The 19,083-nt window shown below is 38.1% G+C and overlaps 1 protein-coding gene across 4 annotated transcripts in view; it reads left to right on the top strand.

The window, feature by feature from the left end:
- The window catches only part of myo1ea (myosin IEa), a 53,298-nt gene that overhangs the window by 16,004 nt on the left and 18,211 nt on the right, over nt 1–19,083 (top strand). For all 4 annotated transcript variants that reach the window (XM_088413233.1, XM_088413234.1, XM_088413235.1 and 1 more), the window contains exons 2-14: nt 1,455–1,598; nt 3,814–3,903; nt 5,073–5,167; nt 9,589–9,676; nt 12,122–12,211; nt 13,523–13,654; nt 14,132–14,266; nt 14,370–14,502; nt 15,854–16,050; nt 16,276–16,356; nt 16,878–16,964; nt 17,066–17,149; nt 18,607–18,774. In XM_088413233.1, coding sequence (XP_088269359.1) covers nt 1,455–1,598; nt 3,814–3,903; nt 5,073–5,167; nt 9,589–9,676; nt 12,122–12,211; nt 13,523–13,654; nt 14,132–14,266; nt 14,370–14,502; nt 15,854–16,050; nt 16,276–16,356; nt 16,878–16,964; nt 17,066–17,149; nt 18,607–18,774 — 1,524 coding nt within the window. The remainder of the gene's footprint in view (nt 1–1,454; nt 1,599–3,813; nt 3,904–5,072; nt 5,168–9,588; nt 9,677–12,121; nt 12,212–13,522; nt 13,655–14,131; nt 14,267–14,369; nt 14,503–15,853; nt 16,051–16,275; nt 16,357–16,877; nt 16,965–17,065; nt 17,150–18,606; nt 18,775–19,083) is intronic.

The raw sequence follows: 19,083 nt of genomic DNA on the forward strand, positions 1-19,083 counted from the left end.
CTTCAGGGTTAAAAATATAGCCAAAAAATAACTAAATATTTCATGAAAAATTGAATCGCCATTGTGACAAAGGTGAAATACAATCATATACTGTACATACTACCTACTTAAAGTTAACTGTGGAAATTTGCATTTAGTTTTTATTCATATTTAACACAATTGGAATTGGGTTTGTATCTCAGTGAAATTGCCATAAAAGGAGGATTTCTTCAAAATAATCAAGTGTGTTGCATTAGTGCTATGCAGAAAAGTGAAATTTATTTAATAATTTATATACATAATCGGATGAATCAAGAGTTAATGTCGTTCATTACGACCCACCTCTGCTGTTGCCTCATGAGCACAAAAGAAGGTGTTTGTTAAAGGCCCCAGACAATTTGAAACTTTCACTCCTTTGAGTCTGTACTTAACCCCAAATAGCACAGTTCCCTCCCACTACTAACCAAACATTCAAAGGGCACCTCAAATCCATACAGTGTAAGCAAGGATTTGTGTGCAAAATTAGATGTTTCCATTTCTCCTGATGTAACACTGGCATGTTATTATAAAAAGGAAAATGTTTGCGTTCTCCTTTACCCCACCCACAATAAGCAGTAAAACATTTTAATGGGTGTGATCTGAAGGATTAATTAGGCGTTAATTGGTTATTATGCCAGAGAGGAAAAGTACCCGGGTTAGTCTGCAAAAGCTGTGAACATTTTCCATCTTCACACAGTGTGTAAAGTGCTTAATTTTCTTTCTTGTAAAATCTAAATCCACCCTGGAATATGTTAAAAGCACACCAGTTAACTCTATAACAAGTTAACGACTTTCCACGAGATTTCAGTACAGTCTCCTATAAAGGAAGATTTGTTTAATACTGCTCTGGTTTTGATTTGATGAGATTTTGGGTTTAGATTTTTATTCTTCTTTTTGACTGTATGAAGTAGACTCCTCTCAGCAGTCAGCATGTTTCCCCACTTTCCTCTCGGGATGAAGTGAAAGGTTAACTAGTGGATGCTCTCCAAGTGATTGGTCGTCGTCAGCCACAATGCACAACGTGACCTACCACAGTAGCCGTACATGAAGTGACACAACACTGACTCATAGCGCATGATGGATGACCTCACAGACAGCTTTAGCAAAACAAGAGCTGTGGGCTGAGAGTTCAGATGTAGAAGTCAAATCCAAATGGAAACACAGTCATCAAAGTGCAGCGGTCACTAAATATGAGCTTTGTGATTGCGTGTGTGCGTGTGTGTCTGTGTATGTTTTGTTCGATTACCTAATAGATGAGGGAGCAGTGACGCCATATGTGCTTCAAAAATGCATTTATTATTTTTTCAATCAAATGTATCTTTTGTACTAAATATGCTGTAGAAAAGATAACATAACATATTTTTATTTGCATACCTTACTTACACATGCACACTGTTGACATCATTTTTTTTTCCCTTGTATGTGTTTTGTTTTAGGGGGGTCGGGGTCAGTTCGGGTACCACTGGCAGAGCCACAATGTCAAACTCAGCGGAGTGGACGACATGGTGCTGCTTAGCAAGATCAACGAAGATGCCATCGTGGACAACCTGAAGAAGAGATACATGGATGACTACATCTTTGTATCCTTGCCTCACAACGGCGCCTCACACCTTGGCGAGAAATTGCGAGCTTCCTTTCACCTCTTTTTCCAGAATAGCCCTATAGTCATTCGGGGTGGTAGTGAGTAACCTCGTTTTCAGAAACCCGCCATTGCTGCGATTAAGAGGGGCACAGGTCATCTTGGTATAACTGCCAGATGTTTGACTCACATGCTCAAGAAAGGAAGATTTCACGGGGGTTCAAACTGTGATGAAAAGCCAATGTGCATGTGTGCAGCCTTAATTGATTCATGTATTTCTCTGTATTTTGTGATTATGTTTGGATTTCCTGCCTAATGGCTTGCACACATTGGGTGCAGGTAATACAAACACTATACACACTTGATAGGGCTCAGGCCCTGTGAGGAACAGAAACACAATTTGTTTGACCTTATTTTTTTGTATGTGTTTTAAAATACTGCATGACCTTATTTTTTTGTGTGTGTTTTAAAATACTGCACAATATAAATAGATAACATAGTTTATGAAGATTAAATACCAAGGTGTGAAAGCTAGAATTAACCATGGTTACAGTTCAAACTCGAAATTGGGATACCATCTGCTTCTGTCTCCCATTTTTTAATTGCTATATTATTTTAGTGAACATACTGTATAAACACATTTCAGATAATTCATACATACAGTCATATATGCTTTATATCAAATTTACACATCACAAAATTTAATACATAATCTATTCAATTTAGACATTTTTAAATATATATATATATATATATATATATATATATATATATATATATATATATATATATAATATAATTTTTTTTTTTTTTTTTAAACTTTTCGAGTTCAGCCTTTGAATCACATCTTTTCAGTTGTATTTCATAGTTGTACTGCAATCCCAACTACGAGTAATGGAGAAAAAAACAATTTCAAATTCCAAATCGCAAATTTGAGATCATTCATTGTACTTTACAAATCAATTCCCATTCTTTTTTTTTTCCAATAATTAATAGTTGCTGAAGTTGGTGGTTGACTGCAGCTTGTTGGTCTTGAGGCAAAATTTTATTTCTAAGCAACTAATGCCACCATGGATAGACATACTGTCTTCAGCTTTGTGAGCAGCTCTGGGTTAGAATTAAATTCGTGAAAGCAACATACATTGCACAACTCTGTCTTATTTTTGTAATACCAAGTACACGCACAATTTAGTGAATGAACAACTCATGAATGAAGAATGAAGCACTTCAGTTCTCCAAGAAGCACTTTTATGGCAGTTTTTGGGGGTTGTGAACTTTGCTAAATGCTGGCAGCTTTAGGCGTGACAACTCTTAGTCAGGATTTAGAAGATGGTCAGCAATACGGCAGCAAATGTGTAGCCTTCTTGCCAGCAGCGCTGCTGCTTACTCACTGTAGGCCACCCACAATAGCAGCTTTATTTGTCACCATCAGCGCTTTGGTTTCAGGGTAGAAAACTTCACGATGGTGCTTCAAGTCATTTATTGGCCAGACCAAGTACTTGATATAAGGAGAAGATGAGGTAATAAGGAGAAGATGAGGTAATTTCTTCTTTAGACATTAGGCTGTTTTTTGTTGTTTTACACAAGCAACTGCTACTGCAAACGACATTTAAACATCAAATTCAAGGGTGTGCAAAGTTTTGACCCACAGACAGTTTGTGGCCCTCTGCACTTTAGTGTGTTTTGAAATTAAGCACGTCAAATGGTTACAGCAAATTTGAACACATAAGGAGACGCAGTTTTTTAATTCAAAATAAAAAGACACCTACAGTATAAATTATAGAACTAAATTCATATCTCTAGATTTGCCTTTTTAATTAGCATGTGTTGACCTTCAGCATACCAAGTTGATTTTTCACATTTGAAAAAAAACAAAAAAGTGGCTATTATTCCACTAAATAAAGATGGCAGGATCCTTCTTTTTTTTTTTTTCAAATTTCAATGTGATTGGTTTACACTGAACACAGCCACATACTGTTGTAAGCGCATGTGCACACTCGTGCAACCATGATGGATATTAAGGATTTTTTTATCTAATGAGTTGTACAGATTATAGGACATATCTGATTCAAAATGTTTTGTTTTTTTCCTAGCCCCATTCTATTTGTGTCACAACAACTGCGAAGTTGAATGGGGTGTGTAGACTTTTTGTATCCATTGAGGACCTTTTTCTTTCGCTAACTTGTCTTTATGATCCCTAATAATACCCTTGTCAGACATACATTGGTCCTGTGCTGATCTCTGTCAACCCCTTCAAGCAAATGCCTTATTTTGGGGAAAAAGAAGTGGAGATCTATCAAGGCGCTGTAAGTAGTTCAGTTGACCCTGAAAGCATCCGCTCAGGCAGCGTCGCTGCAGGACACGCTGTGTTTTAAGATGTTACTGTCCACAGAACAAAGTTGCTGAAAAGAATTGGGTTGGATTTAGTGCAAACGTTCCAGCTGGCGCGTGCAGATGTTGCCTGTCAGGAACTGGCCCTGATCACCGGGAAAGCTTGGCAGTACTATCATAGAACTGTATGTTCGGCCAGCTGCACACTTTTAAGCCCTGGACACAGTAACAATACTCAATATTGCACAGATAAATAGACTAGTTGCCGTTATAAATGCAAAAGGCATTGGTAAATACAATGTCAACTGGATGGGGAACAAAGTATGTAATCCTTATCCTTTTGTTCTATTATGTGCCAGTACAAACTTCGAGGAAGTTGGAAAAACCTGGTCATCCATCATCATTTAGACGTCCGACCGCTTTAACATTTGAATAAATCTCAAAACTCCATTTGATAAGTCAATTCGGTGTAATAACAAAAAATGCAAAACACCAAAGACTGGTTAAGGAATAGCTTTGATGTTTATGGTATTATAAGATTCCGTTATATGACTAATGGATGTTAGCCATTTTGAGTCTTTTTTTTTTTTTTGGTACAGTTTTAATGTAGTATAAAATTTAACAGAATGTTTGACGTTGTCTGGGATACGACTTTTTCAAACCGTTCCAGTGGAACATAATGTGCAATAATACCTGACTTCATTGTATGTAGTCAATACATTTGTAAGGCTAGCATCCGTGAACTTCAAGCAAACTGACATGGTCCCCAGTAGCCCTAGGCCACTGTTAATATATAGCCTCAACTTACTTTTTTTCATCACACACTTTTTTTTCATCATTTAAATAGATTTTTTAATTCAGTTGATTTGGTCATGTGTGACTGAAAATGTGTAAAAAGCATAAAAACCCTTTTTAAGGCAAAATTGGCTTTTGAACAGAAGTGTGTAGACTGTTTATATTGAAGAAAAAAAAAGCTGAAGCCATAGTGATGTATTTTAAATTATCTTTTGGACAGTAGCAGTCTCAACAATGTTTACATGGCTGACAAGACAGCACGATCAATTTTTGGAAATGTATTGTCAACACAATGCTTGAGCAAATCTTTTTAAATATTTTGTCCTTGTGATTTGTTTATCTGCATCAGGCCCAGTATGAGAACCCTCCTCATATTTATGCACTGGCGGACAACATGTACAGAAACATGATGATTGACCGAGAAAACCAGTGCGTCATTATTAGGTAAGAATACCCAAAACACATGACGAGAAGATATGAACAGTTCACACCTAATGCTCATGAATGATCAGAATGGAACACAAAGTCACAAAATGTGATGTGAGCTGATCTTTCTCACAGAAAAGCAATCTGAAAGCGATTACGATCCTAGATTATAGAGGTTGCAGAAGAACATACCTAACAGGTTCCTCCACATCATACGTAATTACTGGAGGCGGCTGACGGGAAAAGATGCCTTTTCCCTCCATTATATCATTCTTCATTCGAGTTGTCAACTTGACATGGGCCGACTTGAAATATTCAATAATGGCTTCATCATTGCTCATATCATGGGACTGTGAAGACTTTTTAGGGAAAAAAAACAAAACACTGAAGATGTTTTTAAAAAAAATAAACAAATAAATACAAATAAATAAAATAAAATAAAACAAACAAATACTTTGTCGTAATTTTATTGCAAAACCCGAAAATTCTCCCAAGATGTTTTTTTTTTTTCTACAATCTAATGTTGCCGACTTATAGATGCGGGCACACTATTTTGTTTGACATGGTGCAAATTTGCAAGAAGACAAATATGAAGCACTTCAGCACATAGTGTTTGCTGAAGATTATTGAATTCCAAATCCTCTTTATTCCTGCTTGTTGTGCCTGTAGGTTAATTTTCTAATGTAAATATTTGGTCTTGATTATATATTATGAGATAGTAAGTTTGTTAATTTGGAAAATTGTACTACATATTTTGCACTATCATCCTAGTATGTATACAGTTTCTTCCACTCCATCTACCCCATAATATGCTCAGAATGTTGGTCTATTCATTTATTAGTGTTTCATTGTTACTGTCCTTATTGCTCTATGACTGTTTTTTTTTGCCTACTTTATTATTTGCACGATTGTGGAATGTAGTCTGGTCGGGGAGGTGAACAGAATATAAATTTCATTGTGTAGTATTATTATGCATATGACGATAAAACTCTTGAATATTGTAGGCAGTAGAATCGAGGCACTATTAGCTTGTACAATACAGACTCTCCTCTACAGTACATACGAACGACTTACGTTGTGGGCGCCCGTTGGTTAGCTGAATTTGTTTGTAAGATGTTAGTAATAAAAATCAGCTGGAATAAAAGAACGTGAATCAAAAAAAACAAACACACATACATGGTATAAATAAAGCAATGCAGTCTCGACGTGAATGTGCACATTTTCTTTCCACCGACCAATTGCAGACAGTGTCCAAGAAGATCCTTTGCACCACTAATTTCTATACTCTATTACCCTCACAGAAAATGCATTTTAATGGGCATCTGTCTGACATTTATGGCTTTAGTTCCTGGTACTCACCCATCCCTGTTAGGAAGTATTTATGTATCATTGATTTTGTTTTTTGTTTTTTTTGGGTCTGAAACGGGTTATCTCTATTTCTGTCTAAATGGCGCTTGTTAAATGTTTTATTATGTCGATTGTTGATAATAGAGTTGTTGTTCCTATTGTTTTCTCTATTTATTTACTCTCTGTCCCTCTACTCTAGTCTGGCTTGCCATCAAAACTGCTAAGACAGATGGTAGCCTAAGGGAGTGTGGGTTTCCTTTTCCTCAGTTGTTAATTGCCTCTGTTCTGATGTGCTGGCTCATGTGTTGTTCAATTGGTTTTCCTTGATTTATGTGGAGTTTGGTTCATGAAAAGTAAAGTGACTTGAGATAACTTGTGTATTGGCACTATACAAATACATTTGACATGATTTGGCGTGAAGTCAGGGTGCATCCTGCTATAATGCTTATTCTTCAGTCTGTTCTCCAGATTAAATAAAAAGAAAGAAACAGGAAAAGCACCTGCATGATTCTCGTCTTTTTTGGCTGTAGGTCACTTGATGTTGCAGAATTGTGTTATTTCTGGAGTGAGTTGTGCTGAGAGGAGTGATGTGTCATGATGGGGCCTTTTATCCTATGGTGTGGTCAACTGAGTGCCACGGTTCCTATAGTGCTTACCTCATGATGACTGAATCCTGCTTCAGCACTTTAAGCCTGTTGTTTGCCCAGTGAGTTTCCCCCACATAAAGGCATTGAGATGGATTATGTGATGGGCTAAATCAGCAAACAAAAGCATAAAAGTATTGTTATGATGAAGCAAACAAAGCCTACTGCCAAATGCTGGCCGGGCAATGTGGTCAGCATTGGCATGTGTTTCCAAGTTTCACCATTCACTTGCTAAATGAGCAATATGAGCATTGGTAGGGGTTGAGGAAGTACAAATACTTTATTACTGTGTTTGAAGTCAACACATGTGATTTGTGCATGTGGTCATCATCAAATAAGTTGCGATTTCATATCATCATGGCACATGAACTGCAGGAACCTCGAGCAGAAGCAGTATTGTTTTAGTTCTTTTTTTAAATGAACTTACCATTAGCTCATTTCCAGAAGTGCTCTGCTTTTCATTTCACAACACAGTGTATTGAGACATAACCAGCCTCATTTAAAGTCTGCTCAGGACTAGTAGCTAGCATATGGAAAATTGTTTGAGCAGTTATTTAATATCCATTTTAAGGTCCAAATACTAGTATATTCTTTGTCCTCAGTCATAGAACAACTATTTGATACTGGTGAGGTAATACTGTGCACTTAGTGACATCTGTGAGCTAATGATACTACTGCAGAGAAACATGTTTGGTGACATGATGACCATGTCATGAGGAAATCTATGTAATCATAATTTAATTCCTGTTTCCTTGTTTTAACAAATAACTACAATATGTTTCAATGTGTCTACAATAAATCCAAATCCTGCATGATTATTTAACCCCTGTTCAGTATTTTATACATTTTTGGGTATTTTCTTCCACATCATTCTCATGGGATTTTAGCCAAGGGATGGAACACTCCTGGTAGAGTGATAACTTAGTAGTCATTGAACTTTGACATGTTGTCACCATCTGGGTGAAATTTCAGCACCCTGGTGTCTACTTTCAATGCTTTCCTTTTGATATGAAATACCTTTAATGGAAAGATCAGAGGAGAGGATAAAATAACGCACAGGGGTGAAACATGCAATTAAAGTATGAAAATTTAGTCTATATTTGGAATTTTGTAAACAAAAAAAACTCCAAATGATTGATGCCTCCTCTATGAAGGACATTAATTGTCTATAAATATATATAAACCTCTTTATCAAAATTAGACTTTAACTTAATTTAACACAATTCATTGCCTCTAAAATACTGGCGAAGCGCAACTTTTATTTTGAAAAAATCTCTGACTAATTTCTACATAGTTTCTTGACACTGAGATGAAACAAGCTAATGGCAAATTATTGCTTCTGTGTAATTCACATAATTTAATCACTTTGTCTCATTGAAGGTACTAGCTTCAGCTTAGTTTATTGGTACCAAGATGTCACTAGTTGGCAGCAAATTACTATTACAGTCTAAAACACATTTCAATGTTTCCTCAGCACCAAGATGTTAAATGCTGGTAGAAAAGCAATAATTTTAATAAATACAAAAACAGCGACTTAATTTTCAGCAAATAATGGACGAAAGGTTCTCCATGTTGAATGTCTTTCTGATTGACGTACTGTTTTTGTTTTGGTTTGTTTTTTGTCTAAATCTGACTTTTTTTTACTTCTCGATTCTATCATTTTATTAACTACTGAATACAGGATAGCGTAATTACATACATTTGCATTGCAAAGCAAACTGCTAATATTATCTTGATGAATAAAAGCCGATGTTTAACTGTAGTTAATAAGTCCTTGCAAATGTCATTTGTCCCAACAAAGCTGAGGAGGTGCTGGACTGGGGGGAGGGTTAATAGATGAGTGGCTCCCATGACTTCCTCTGGCCACCGCTAACAGGCTGCAGCTGTTTCTCACACAGCATTTAGCAAGGCGACTCTACTCTAAGGCGCTGTAGAAAAAAAAATAAAAACAAGACTCCGCAGCCTACTACTGCCAAACCACATGCGTCCAAATAAGTATGACCCAAAAGTCAAGAAGGGAAAGTCGAGTGTAGGGTGTGGGAATACAGATGAAGGAATTGTGTCCCAACAGGATTTACATGCACTAGCCTGTCATCCATATTATTCATTTAGTTCACGGATACGGTACAATTCGAAAGAACAAACATTTCACAACTACTTTCATGACTTCCCAGGTTGTTCAATTGGATTTCTATCTAGAGAAGACATGACTGTGATTATGTGCAAGAGGGAAATGTTCTCCAGTATAAAACAGGAACTAAATGTCCATAACCGCAAATTATCTGAAACTGGGAAAGCAAGAACAGTGACAATGAGAATAGGCAGGAATAAGTTAGATCTGTTAAAGACACAAATGATTACTGTGTAAACAGTGCTTTCCATCATGTTCAGTGTGTCAGTTAAACACATTGTCATACTTGTTTTTTGTTTTTTTTTCTTTCCTTTTAGTGGTGAGAGTGGAGCAGGCAAGACAGTAGCGGCCAAATACATCATGGGATATATCTCCAGAGTCTCAGGAGGTGGACCAAGGGTGCAGGTAAGATCTTCTTATTAAAAATGAAAGGGAAAAAAAAGTAATGTCAGTACATTTTCTCATTCCGTTTATACTTGATCCACAATTACCATACAATGCGTTATGCATGAAATCAATCATGATCCCCCGACCATCAAGACGATGTCTAAGTGTCCTTGAGCAAGACACTGAACCCCCAGTTGCTCCTGATGCTGTGTCATCAGTAGGTAAATGACTAGTTAGTGTAAAGCGCTTTGAGTACCTAAGGTAGAAAAGCGCTATATAAGTGAAAGTCCATTTACCAAATCAAATAACTTGGATTCTTAATATATCAACAGCCTCCTGCAGCTATCAGTCATCCCTCTAATAAGCAGATGTCCCGTCTTGTTTCAAACCTTGATAAAGATCTAAATGTGATGAGGAAATGCTTGTCCTGCAACAGGATTTCATTTTTTTATATGCAATCCACTTTTTTTCCATAAGCAAATGGGAAAATATCTCTAGGCTCTGTGACATGTAGCATTACTACTCAAAACAGCATGACTGATAAATTGTCATGGTTTCCATTAAGACAAGCAGTACAGTTCAATTCAGTTCACTGTGAATATCTGGAACAGTAAAGTCCAAACTAGCTTGTGTTTCCACTGTGGGCTGGGCTGGCGTGATAGTGATAGCTGCAGCAGCTCAGTGAATAGACTGACATAATAATAGTGTGACCAATCTTGTAGAACGTATCTGAAAGCGATACTAAGGCACGGTGCAAGAATTTTGTCATAAAACATCTTTGGTAGAAAGTAAGTGCTTTGTTGAATATTAGTTGAGTAAAAGCCTTAAAGTAAATGACATTAAATGTACATAAATATCATAAGTAATTTCTAGGCAATAAATGTACTATTTGAAGTCAAGGGATTTTAATTATTGCACATCTAGCAATAACGTTAAAGAAAAGATTGATTCTTTACTGCTAATAAATGATAAATGTGGAAAAAAAAAACCTCCTTAAGGTTTTCACTTTAATTTCCCAGCAGCCAAAAGGTTAATATTGTAATCGAAGTTTATGAAAATAATAACTTAGTAGACTATACGCGCCATTGCTAACAGAATTGAGGGGACGTTTTTGACTTGAACCTAATTTCACAAATTATTGATATTAAATTGAAATAGTCAAAACATCAAAAGGTCACTTTAGCACAACATCGAACAGAAGCCAGACACGCGTAATGCCGTGTTGAATATCAATACATCTGTACAGTTATGCGGCAGAGCTGCACTTGCTCTTATGGCAGATCATAATGCCATTCGAACATCAACGAATAATTCAAATGTAATTACATGTCAGTTCCCGGTTCTGAAAGTGCCCCTCCCACTGAGGAGAGATAGTGAGAGAGATGAGAAGGAGATGAAACCTGAAGCTTAACAGATGATTGATCGCATGTCATTGCAAAGCCAGTCCCCCTCTCCATTAATGTGAGCAGTGCATATTTGAAGAGCCTTGTAAATCCTACAATGTTGATGTGTTAATTTATATGTTAAGAAGTAAAAAGCAAAGTGAGAAATAAAAAACAAACAAAACTGTGGTGAACCATAAAAAGGTCATCCAAATTTTATTTTTTTTATTTGGCCAAATGCATTTGAAATGTATTCTCCATGATCAAACCTTCTTGTCGCAGCTAAGCCACAGCTAATGGAAAATCATCATTTAGTTGACAGAAGAATCCAAAATCAAATTTCCCATTGCCATCAGACATTAATAGAACACACTTTCAGAGACACGAGCCTGGTTTTGTGAAAACGCATCACATATACATGATAAATCTTCATGTATTTAAATGTAAAAAAAAATTATATAAAGCAAACAAGAATAACAAGTCATTAAAATCTGTAACAACCTGAGAATAGCTATGACAAGTTATCATGCCACAAATAGAAGTGGTATGACACAATACAATAAATACTGTACTTACGAAACCTCTCTGTTAAACAGTTAACCACTACACAGTATTGCTGTATCTAAAAATAGCAGTCATAAAGAGAACAGCACAGCATTAATATTCAGCTTTTTCTGGGCTGCAACGACAACCAATTAGGCGTGGGCATTCCAAGTTTAGGCAAGGTCAAATTCAGTTTAGCTATAAAGGCTCTAGTGCAATTTAAGTTCATCCTGAGACTTCAACCGAAACACCAGTGTCCAAAACTTCTATCTGAGTGGTGTAATTCATTCCAGTCTGAATAAAATGACTGGAAGTCTGTAATTTCAATCTCATGGGTGTCTGACATAGAAATGCCTTGCAAAGGAAAGATGTCCTCCAGACAGTGTGTGTTTGTACAATAAGAGTGTGCGAGCGGAAAGTTCCACAGTCACACTCACTAGCGAGGGTGTGAAGAATGTGATGTCTTTACCTAATACACGCTACGGTATGTGTGTGCGCGTGAGTCTTACATTGCGCATGTGTCTATTTGTCCTCGCAGCACGTCAAAGACATCATCCTGCAGTCCAACCCATTGCTGGAGGCCTTTGGCAATGCCAAGACAGTTAGGAACAACAATTCCAGCAGATTTGTAAGACTTCCCGATACTTTACTCTATTTTCACTCACATTTTTTTAAAAGGAAGCCATGACAAGTCTTTGCCAATTTGTGCACGCCTGTTTGAAAAAGAGACACACCAAGAATTTTAGACACACATACGATGCCATAAGTGGTAATGTAAGATCGTTTTAGAGAATCTGTACTTTTTGGGTCAAGGGGCTATATTAGAGATGTTTTTTTTGTTGTTTTTTTTAGGAACCCCTCACATTCCAAGGGTTAGGGTTAGAATTGTGATACTAAAGAACAAAAAAGTCAAGCTAAATTAATACATGATAAAACCTTGTTAAACCAAGAGTGTTCAATACTGTTATTGTGAAATGATCAATTAAGATTGCGATCTTAACCACAGGTTAAAATCCATTAGGATGACTTCAGTGATTTATTTTTATAGAGGTCCATGAAATGTTATTTTTTTTCTGTTCATTCATTCTACCCGCTTCTTCTTTTCATTCGAATGTAGTTTTCATTTAATACATATACAGTATTTTTTTGTCATTTATGGAATAAAAAAATGAGTTTGAGTTTGTAATAACAGTATACAATGTGCTAGTACAAAATATCTAAAAATAAATGCTTTCATGATTCAATATTTCAGTATTATTCAATATTACTTGAGGTAATATCGGACAATTTATCCGACAAAAAACACATTTTTTACACCTTTCATTTTTGTGTGACTTGCAAGACTTTTCAGTTAGCAAAAACCTAAAAAGTCATACATACATAAGATAAGCTTCCTAAAACGAAGGTGAATAGTTTCAATGAAACAGCACTTTCCACTTAACCAGACGAAGCTGTATTGCAAGGTGGGAGACCGCTTTCCTATCGGGGCCCATTTAAGTCTTCGATACTAAATTTATATGATGCAAAGATTGAACATGTGTTTATTCTATATTGTGAGCATGTGGCTTCCTCTTTGGTTATAGTTGTCTTTTAGAATTGCGCGGCGGGCCAGATCAAATGCTCGTGTATGGCCCACAGACCATCGGTTCCACAACTCTGCTATATTGTCTCAGGAAAAATATCTTTATTTTGGCTCCATCAGCTTTAAATAACTGCTTTTGTGGTAGCGTCTTTGGATAAATAATATCTGTGTTCAGTGTCAGGCTACCGCTCTCAGTTTGAGACCAGCTGGAAAATACATTACGTTACACGCCCGTCTGGTGAAGAAAGCGAAAAGGCAGTAAAATGCTCATATGGAAGCACACAGGAGCACGTCAGAGCCCACAGCTCCCGTCTGTGAGCCCACTCTATTGGTGAAAATGTCTCTCTGGTCCTTCAGGGGAAATACTTTGAGATCCAGTTCAGCAACGGTGGCGAGCCAGACGGAGGGAAAATCTCCAACTTCCTTCTGGAGAAGTCACGTGTCGTCATGAGGAATCCTGGCGAGAGGAGTTTCCATATATTCTATCAGGTGGGGCCTATTTGCGACCTGTGAAGCGGTGCGGCAAATGGTTGGAAATGGCTTTTCTCTTAATCACTTCATGAAGCAATCAGGGATTGGCCCATCAAACACCTTCAAACAGAGGTTGTGAGCCGTTAGGCCCTTTCAGGCGAGCTAACACTTATTGATCCGGGATAATGGACAGAAAGTCTCATTACTCCATCAACAGTTTCCCAAAAGAGTAGAAATTGTTGTAGCTCTTATTAGGAAGACAACTACTTAATCACTTGTTTTCACTTCCTGTAAGTACCCAATCATGAACCATTTGGCTCCTCGAAAATGCGCTTTGACTCTTGTAATACATCTTTTCAGAACCTGATGGGGATGTCATTGTGCATGTATCTGTGAACAGTTGTTAGAGCTTTACAGCATCCTATGTAGGTTATGTCATTGTGTATTACTTCAGAGAAACTGATGTAGATTATGTCATTGTGCATCTGTGTGCAGTTGATAGAAGGTGCAAGCGACGACCAGAAAAACAGTCTTGGAATCACAAGTTTGGATTACTACTCTTACCTCAACCAGTCTGGTTCTTACAAAGTGGATGACATTAATGACAAAAATGACTTCCAGGAGACCGTGGTAAGTTGTGTCCCCTCAATACATACAGAACCTTTGGTATCAGAGAGTATGGCCTCTGTGGCCACACAGTTTTATCGTGACTGTTGGCTGTTTGTGTTGCCAGCATGCCATGAAGGTGATTGGCATCTCAGATCAGGACCGTGCCATGGTGCTTCAAATTGTGGCTGGCGTCCTGCACGTGGGCAACATCAGCTTCAAGGAGGCAGGCAACTATGCTGCTGTTGAGAGTGAGGAGTGTAAGTGGCCTATCCTACTGGACCTTGGTACCACAATTGTGTGTTTCCATTGTGCCTCGATGGTCAATTATCTGTTTACTTTTTTGTGTCCATCTTTTTGTCCGTTTTCCACTTTCTTGCCTGCCAGCCGCCACTTAAGCTTGGTTTATGCTTGACATCATTCAAAGCAGCCGCGCCCCTCAGTGTGGCGTCCGCACAGGCCAGATTTTCCACAAAGCGTACCTTCCGTATCTTCCGCTGACATGGCCGATGAACCATTGCTTATGGAAGTTTGGTTGTACAAACACCTTTACGATTCAGCTGAAAAGGACTACTGTGACCTAAATACCATAAACAACTCCTGTAGTGCACACACACTGAGGAGAGATGAGGAGTTTGTTAAGAAAGCTTGGAAGAATTTAGTTTGGTAGGCTCTGCAAGGATTCTCAACTTTTCCTATAGAGTAGTATTTTGTTTGTATGCTGTAGATGCTATTTACTGCCACCTATAGCATGGGAGAATATCGGCTGACTGCAGGGGAAAGCCTCACCGAGTATAAAGTGCTGTAAAACGCATGCCAGCTAGATAGAGAGCATTCACGCCTCAAGCGCAAACCAAGCTTTAGATCAGGGGTCACCAACTCCGGTCCTCGAGGGCACCTATCCAGCATTTTTTCAGTGTAACCCTCCTCCACTGCACCTGATGCAAATTATCATGATCATTTTGGTGCTCCTGCAGAGCTTCTTGATGAGCACATCCTATGAATCAGGTGCAGTGGAGGAGGGTTACACTGAAAAAATGCTGGATAGGTGCCCTCGAGGACCGGAGTTGGTGACCCCTGCTTTAGATTGACAAAAACCTGCAATGTTGCAACATGGGGTACAATTGCCAACCAACACAAAATGTGCTTTTTGCACCCACTCCAAGCAGAATTCCCCAAAAGGAGAACTAGTGCACTGGACTGACGCATTCCCAGACACAGTCTATGTGCAGACTTGAGGGTCATTTCCTTTTAGGGGAAGTGAGTCACATTATTAAGTCAGGGAGGGGCTCTCAGGGGATAGCATTAACACCATGTTGGGGCAAATGTGTTTGCCCTTTTTTTAGCAGGTTGTCGTCAGTAGTCTTTTTTTCATGACGTGTATTCTTGCAGTTGCATAATACCAAAATGCTACTGTTTTCTAAGTTTAAACACAATGATGGCCTTTGTGGATGTTTTTCTGCTTGGAGAGACTTTATCTCCTCTTGATAATGGTGACTGCAGCATAGAATGCGGATGAAACTGTCGTACAATTGGCACTGCTGTTTACAATGTAGGTGCTGTTTTTCTTTTTACAAATTTCAATTCCCAAAAAAATATTTTCCCTTACAGTTTTAGCCTTTCCTGCCTTCTTGCTGGGTATTGACCAAAATCGTCTGAAGGAGAAATTGACCAGCCGCAAGATGGACAGTAAATGGGGCAGTGCCCTGGAGTCTATCGACGTGACCTTGAATGTGGAGCAGGCGTGTTACACGCGTGACGCCCTCTCCAAAGCACTGCACTCACGTGTGTTTGACTTCCTAGTTGAGGTACCTGTCACACATTTTATTTATTCATATTAGAATGAGCAGAAAATGAAGTATTCAGACTTTATTTACATTTGTTAATCATTTAGCACTATTCTTGTAGTTGTTTTAATTTTGTCACCCTGTAGCCTGCTCTGCTCACTAGCTAGCGATCGAATTTGCCAAAACCAAAATAAATTTATCAAAATTGAACCTGAACAAAATGCAATCTGATATTCTTTTCATCAGTCCATCAATAAAGCCATGGTAAAGGATCACCAGGAATTGAATGTCGGCGTTCTGGACATTTACGGATTTGAGATTTTCCAAGTAAGTGTTTGACTAGCTGACACAGAGTAAGCATTAAATCAACGGGTCTTAACGTTGAACATATAGACGGATTAAACACACAGGATAATACTTATCTTCTTCAGGTCTTCATCTCTTGATTGAAAGAGCAGACACCAACATGCACATTTAATCCGATTATGAACTTGTTTGGATGCCTTCATGAGATTATTGTTGTACTGCTATAGCTTGCTAATGAGACACCAATAGTACAATTTGCGAAGCCAAGCACATCACAGTTGCAAGGCTCTTGCATGCCTGCTCTGAAAAGGTCATCAAGACAGGAAGAAGCAGACAAGCAGCACATAAGGCTCAGGCCGAAGGTCCATTGTGCGTGATGTGAATTAGACAATGTGGTCTTTCCTCTTGATAGCTGACAGCCTGCTTAAAGCTCCTACCCCAAACAAAGCCCATTGAGCCTTGAGGATATCCGTCCTCAGCTGAAGACAAAGCTCATTTAACTTGTTTGCCCTTTATTAAACACATGTCTCCCCCTCCTTTAGAAAAATGGCTTTGAGCAGTTCTGCATCAACTTTGTGAATGAAAAACTGCAGCAAATTTTCATTGAGCTGACTCTAAAGGCTGAACAGGTACACTCATCAACATAATTGGAAGGTTTTTACAGTACATGTTCCAGCCTCATTGGGTAGTTTCTATTCTTCTGCCTTTTCTTCTGTGTATGTATTTATAGGAGGAGTATGTTCAGGAGGGGATCAAGTGGAGTCCTATTGAGTACTTCAATAACAAGATTGTCTGCGACCTCATTGAGAGCAAGGTAAATAAATGACAGATTATATGCATCCCGGTTAGGTTTTCACATCCCAGTATTCAGATTTAAAAAAAAATGTTTGAATTTCATGAAACAATGGCAACACGCCAATGTAATATATTCACTGGTGCAGACCTACAGTTAAACTTGTTTTCTTTCCTTCTGATCCACAATGCCAAAGGTAAGATAGTAGTTGTTCAACGAGGAGCTAAGTGAATGATTAAGAGTGGTTATGAGTAATCAGTCCTACGGAGCTGTTTAAGAGTTTTGGTGTATGATACAAGACATACAGGTACAGTAGCCTAACACTTCAGCTGTAAGTTCATATCCCCTTTAACAAGACACTACTTGTGTAGAGTGGGACACACTATTTACACTGTTAACTCAAAGAGGACAGTTTGTGTCCACTGGCCCCCCACACTGCTCCACACACTGTCCCATTTAGACTGTGGCTTTGACAACTCGTCTCAATGGCCAGATAAATCCTCTGTGACCATGATACTATCGAGGGGCCGGCTATTTATTATAACCCTCTCATTGTGTGTATTTGGTTTGTAGCTCATCATTGTCCTTTTGTTTCATTTGGTTTTGTTTATTTTCTTTATTTTTTTTGGTGAAATAACCCAATAATGACATACAAGAGCATTACCAAATTGTACATCTTTTTTCACCAGCCAATAACAGCACACAAAGAGAAAATCATTCCTTGTCACATTCACACCTAATGACTTTAGACATTTGTAGAAAATTATAAACTAACGTCTTTTTTTTTCAGTAGATTTTTAGCTCACGATAAGATTGTTACAATTTTCATTTATTTTCATTGAGCCCTGATCTCCATTGGACCATTACTTTTCTAAAATTAACATCCAAATGCAGGAAGAATGGTGTAATAATTTAACATGCTTTTGAAGCTTGACCACTGCACTAAAAATCAGTCGAATAAGTGGAAATTATGTTGTTTAAATGCATCTACTGTAAGACAAGGTTTATATTTTTGGCCAATGTTTGTATGTTATTTTAACATGTTAGCTGATCAAGCTAACAATGATCTGTTTACCAAATATCCAAATATGTCTTGACTTTTTGAAATATCCATTGACAATTCGCAATAGCATAGTGAACACGTTAAGCTTAACAACATTCAACAATGCACATAAAAGGATATATTAAAATCTAATAATAATGATGATGATGAGGAGCTATATTCTGAGCTTATTCATTGCTTTGTTAACTGTATTTTAAGAAAATCTTTAGTGTGGCGATCTGGGTAACTCGTTTTGGGTTCCTCCCATACATACACACTACGGCAAAACCGTACAACACTGCTTCCCAGAAAAAATAAAATATCAAAGAACAGATAACTTCCTTTAGAAAAGATCAAACAACAAAATAGCTAGTGTCTGAGGTAAGCTCCATGGCTTAGGGAAGTGAATAATCATTGTTGTTCCTTGACTTCCCAGAATCCTCCCGGCATCATGAGCATCCTGGATGATGTGTGTGCCACTATGCACGCCGTCGGTGAGGGGGCGGACCAGACTATGCTTCAAAAGCTCCGCATGCAGATCAACACACATGAGCACTTCAACAGCTGGAACCAAGGCTTCATCATTCACCACTACGCTGGCAAGGTGGCTTCGCTTTCTGTAACCATTTAACATGTACATTATATATAAAGTTTAATGCTGCGTTCACACCCAACGCGAAATATCATTTCACCGCGGTCATTGGATAGGCTTTCGGTTGCCGGTTAACTGCCGGCCTTTAGCTTGTTCACATATTTGCGCGAGGGGTGGGGGGTGAGGTTGTTACAAACTTTACAGTGGATTGGGAAAGGATGGACAGGAGGAATAGAACAAGAGAAAATGGAAGTAAATACTGCACATACCAGGTTTCTTAAATTTCTGCTCCACCATTCTACAAGTCAGGTAAGTGCTCTC

This window comes from Hippichthys cyanospilos, chromosome 4 (genome assembly GCF_059441005.1).
Source record: "Hippichthys cyanospilos isolate Australia breed blue-spotted pipefish chromosome 4, RoL_Hcya_1.0, whole genome shotgun sequence".
Classification (NCBI taxonomy): domain Eukaryota; kingdom Metazoa; phylum Chordata; class Actinopteri; order Syngnathiformes; family Syngnathidae; genus Hippichthys; species Hippichthys cyanospilos.